The sequence below is a fragment of the Hordeum vulgare genome, chromosome 6H, assembly GCF_904849725.1.
Source record: "Hordeum vulgare subsp. vulgare chromosome 6H, MorexV3_pseudomolecules_assembly, whole genome shotgun sequence".
In the NCBI taxonomy this organism is placed as follows: domain Eukaryota; kingdom Viridiplantae; phylum Streptophyta; class Magnoliopsida; order Poales; family Poaceae; genus Hordeum; species Hordeum vulgare.
The window spans coordinates 479,931,312-479,935,672 of NC_058523.1; the positions used below are offsets into that span (position 1 = coordinate 479,931,312).

The following is a 4,361-nucleotide window of genomic DNA, read 5'->3' on the forward strand; positions in this document are numbered from 1 at the left end:
GGTGCACCACACGATGTGGTCCATCACCGCCAAAGGCCGATGCGACGGGGTGTGCAGCCGCAATCGCTGCTGGTCTTCTCTTCTTCGTGGCCTTTGCTCTAGGTAGAGCGTGCTCATGACGTGTTTAGAATAGGAGATGAGAGAATAGACACATACTCCCTCCGTCAGCGAATAAGTGTACATTTAGTTTTTGTCTTATGTTAAATTTTTAAAATTTTGATCAACTTTATAAAGAAAAATAGCAGCATTTATGACGCTAAATTAGTATTCATGATATACCAATTTGATGTCATATATGTTACTATTATTAATGATGGGATTACACACATATATATAGTCCTAGAAGGGGTGTGTCCCAAAGGACATGAGGCAACCGCCTTTGTTAGAATGAGCAGGGATTAATAGGATTAATTAAATCCTAACAAAGGTTAAGACTGCAGTTGGGGAGCTTTGAATTTGGAAAAAGAAAAAAGTATAGAAGCATACTAGTTAAACAAGATGTTATTATCAAAAAGTTATACAAGATCAGAGATTTTCCTCTCAAACCTGCAATTCTGGCTAAATTTTTATCATAGGCTCTCGTAGGTCTTATCTTTTCAATTTGTTAGAACAATTCCAAATAAATTGTAGTGCTTCAAATGTGATGCACTTCCTTTTAAGTATGGTGTAATAGAGATGACAATTACTCCCTCCATTCACAGTTACAAGATGTTGTAAAAAAAAATCTGAATCGGATAAATATAGACGCGCTTTAGTTCATATGGAAATATGTTATAACTTATAATTCGAAACAATTCGGAGCAGAGGCAGTACTAAAACTGGCGGAATATCAAACTTAAAACATTCAAAGTAGCATCGACAAACTACAAATACATTTATGAGTTAACTTCACACACCGGCTCTAAGATAACTAATATAGCTTAACTATGGCATCGTGCCAACATACTTGTTGACCTCAGAATTGCTAAGGTAATTCGCCACATTGTTGGTGAGACCAACATCACGGGCAGCCGTGGCATATTTCTCGATGTAGAAACCTTTGAGAAATGGCAACACCTGTAGCATCATTATAAAGTATGGCGACATGAAAGCGATCGCTGCCACGGCATATAACAGTTTGTAGTACTTTAGGGCCCCCCAAATAAGAAAGATGTAGCAGCAAAGTATCACCACGAAGAAAAAGTTCTGTAAAGCAGAAACAACGCGAAAACATTAGATATCATGAAATTTGTATGAAAACACTTGACATGTAAGCAATAACTGAAATAATACGAATTAGTTGATGCCAATAGATATTGATGGACTGGATATTGTTCGATCTACATGGGAGCATTTGCCTCAATGCATGCTCTTTTAAAACCACAGATACAGTACAATTATGACGACAGCTAAACTAATTGCTTCCAATTTGTTTCCCCCTTCGCATAAATAAAAAAGAGAGAACTAGGTAGGGGTTTCTGGCTTGTTCTTGTTATGTTCTGCAACCGACAATCTTTTCCCTCATCCCTTCTGGTTGCAATTTCCTGTGTGAGCTCCTTCTTCCAGCCCCTCGCTTCACCTCTCGCCTTGCTCCAACTATGTATTTCCGATTTGTTTGTGTGATTGTACTCCATGGTGCTTGCAGGTCCATGGACATTGTCAGAATGGTCACTTTATTACAGTTCATTCTTTTCAGATCTCATGTTTGTCCAAGCCTCAAGGTAATGGATAAGAGTTTGTGTACTTGCTTGTCTACTGTGTGAAAAGGTATCATTTTACTACAGCTATAGATTTTGGGTATGCTCCAATTTGGTCACTTTTGATGGATTTTGAATACGCTCCAGTTTGATCACTTTTGAGCTTCAATAAAATAAATGATGTTTCTTTACCATATAGTTCCTACACAAAAGCCTCCTACCCAGGTTGGGGGCATAGGCGTGAAGGCGCTGCTATACCAAAGAGTTCCAACATATAAGTGATGGTTCGACGGTGTGTGAGATTTTTTACTTGATGCAGATATGCAGAAGGCAGTGTTGAATGTTTTTCTTGCTGAAAGAATGCTCGGGACAGAGCTGGCATATGCCCTTTTTAAGCACCAGTTCCCTCGTATGGCTATTCTTCTCTACATTAATTTCTGATGCTAGCATGTATTCGGTTTGTTGGTTTGACCGTTCCTATTCCTTAGTTTCTTAGGTACATTATCTTCCCAATTTGTCGCTCTCGTCTAGCATAAGAGGGATTTTTACCATTGACTTTATGCCCACGATTTCTACGTTTCCAGTATCTGGGTGAAGAATTTGTGGCCAGCAAGGAAAAGATATCTCAGGAAAATCTATGTATGAGATGGCTTTTTGCATCAGGTGTTCTTGCATATTGTGTTGTGGCAGATTTAGTGACAAAAACATATGTCAGTCCTGGAGCATAGATAGGCTTTTCTTTTGCTCATTTTTGTTATATGCATTCCTCAAAAAATTAAAATCGTTATGTGTTTTGCTAGAGGAATTGCTTCTGTACGTATCAGGAGCTGGGTTTAGGTTCCACTGGGGCAAATATTAGTTCTTGTTTCTTAAGTTCTCCAGAGGTTACGTGTCGACTTTGGGGTGGAAGGATCTTCTGCTCCGTTCTGGCCGGCTGCGTCGGTTTGGTGTACCCATGGATGAGGGTGGGGCTCAGATGCCGTGGCGGCGGCCCGGTTGGTGGAAGTCGGGGTGCTCATGGGCGGAGCACGCGGCTCGGGCGCTGTCCGGTCACCATGGCCGTGTGGGCGGCATGTTGACTGGGGTGTGTTGTTCAATGGCGGTGTTGCGATTGTCCGTAACCCAACTTGATGACGATGAGTGTTGGCCGAGGTGAAAACCCGCTTTGTTTTGACAGGCCGGCGGTGGCGGCGTTCTGGCGGCAGCCCCCTTGAAGGCACCGTCACGGCATCTCATATGTCGCCGTGGTGCTCAGGGGGAAACCCCAATCCTTGGATTGGGTGGTGGTGACGCTACGGTGTCGTTCCCTTGTTGAAGGCGCCGCCTTGGAGCCCATTGTTCGTCATACACGGCCTCTGGCCTCTCCTCTTCGTGGTGGTTCTCCCACGGTTGAGGGCCCCGAAAACTTTGTAGTAGTGCTTAGTGTTTCATCTGATGTTTGCTAGGAGTTTGTTGGGGTGGTGATGCTGTTTTCAGCGTCCTTGTATCCAGCCTAGGGTGTGTGTGGTGTGGTGTCTGTGTGTGTGTTTGTATCGGCTGGTTCGGCTTGCTCGGTGATGGTTACTTTAAATTATAAAGCAGGGGACCCTTTTTTGTCTAATTAGTGTTCTCTTTTTTCCGAGTGAGTGTATGTGGATGCATATAGATAGTAGAGGAGCAATTATCATACTCTACTTTTTACTGAGCATTATGTGGATGCGCATAAAGTGTTCTCTGTTTCTTTAACGACTGTACGTTGTACGTTGATGCACAGAAAATCTATATGGTAGTTTACATTCTGGTTTACATGGGTAGCACATGTACCTTAATTATTTTTCCACTCTTATGGCTTTATACGTACTTCCTTGACATATCAGGAGTTGATATTAGGTTCTGCCAGATTAATTTTTGGGGAGGGCCTCAAAATGAATATCAACAACAACAAAAAAAAAGTACTCGCTTAGTCCTGAAATACTTGTGGCAGAAATGGATAGTCTGCGACAAGTAATTTAGGACGGAGGGAGTGGAATGGAAACTACGTTAGATCTAGGTGCCTTTCAGCAGGAAGATCAAAACTCAGCCTTCACAATTAAAGAACGAGGGGATTGAATAAATAGGTCCCAGATTCGAATTGAGTGAACATAGAAGAAGATGCTTACGAAAGAGTGCTCGATCAGTGCCCCCAAAACATATTTCTCTTCTATGTCCTTCCTGGTCTTCGGATTCTTGCCCTCCATCTTCGTGAGAAAAAAGCTTCTTTGTGCAGCCGCCGGCGCCTCTGCAGCCCCCTGCCGAAAGAGATTACTTAGGTCACGCCGCACAATCTGTTACATATATATATACGCGTTATTCTTGGGCTGTTCAGAGACCGAGCCCGATAAGAGAGCTCTCGTTGCTTAGGTCGCTCGGGCCAAGCGTACATGGGCCTAACCCAGCGCGAAACTTTTAATTTCACCGCGAGTTTTCCAGCTAGCGAGCGCAGCGAGTTTCTTGTTCTCTACTCCCTCCGTTCCTAAATATAAGTCTTTTAAGATATTTCACTAATAGTCTACATACGAAATAAAATGAATGAATCTACACTCTAAAGTATGTCTATATACATATATATTTAGCTCACTAATGAAATCTCTAAAAAGACTTATATTTAGGAACGGAAGGCGTATTTCTTTTCACTTAGTTTATCACACTCGGTGGTCGTTCGTTTTC

At 42.2% G+C, this 4,361-nt stretch overlaps 1 protein-coding gene across 1 annotated transcript; it reads right to left on the minus strand.

The window, feature by feature from the left end:
- Positions 1-750: 750 nt before the first annotated feature.
- On the minus strand, positions 751-3,927 carry LOC123401184. The gene is made up of 2 exons (XM_045094915.1): positions 3,815-3,927; positions 751-1,185 (listed from the first exon to the last, which is right to left on the minus strand). Exons 1-2 carry the CDS (start codon positions 3,890-3,892, stop codon positions 925-927), a joined length of 339 nt encoding a protein of 112 aa, XP_044950850.1. The 5' UTR covers positions 3,893-3,927; the 3' UTR covers positions 751-924.
- Positions 3,928-4,361: the final 434 nt, after the last annotated feature.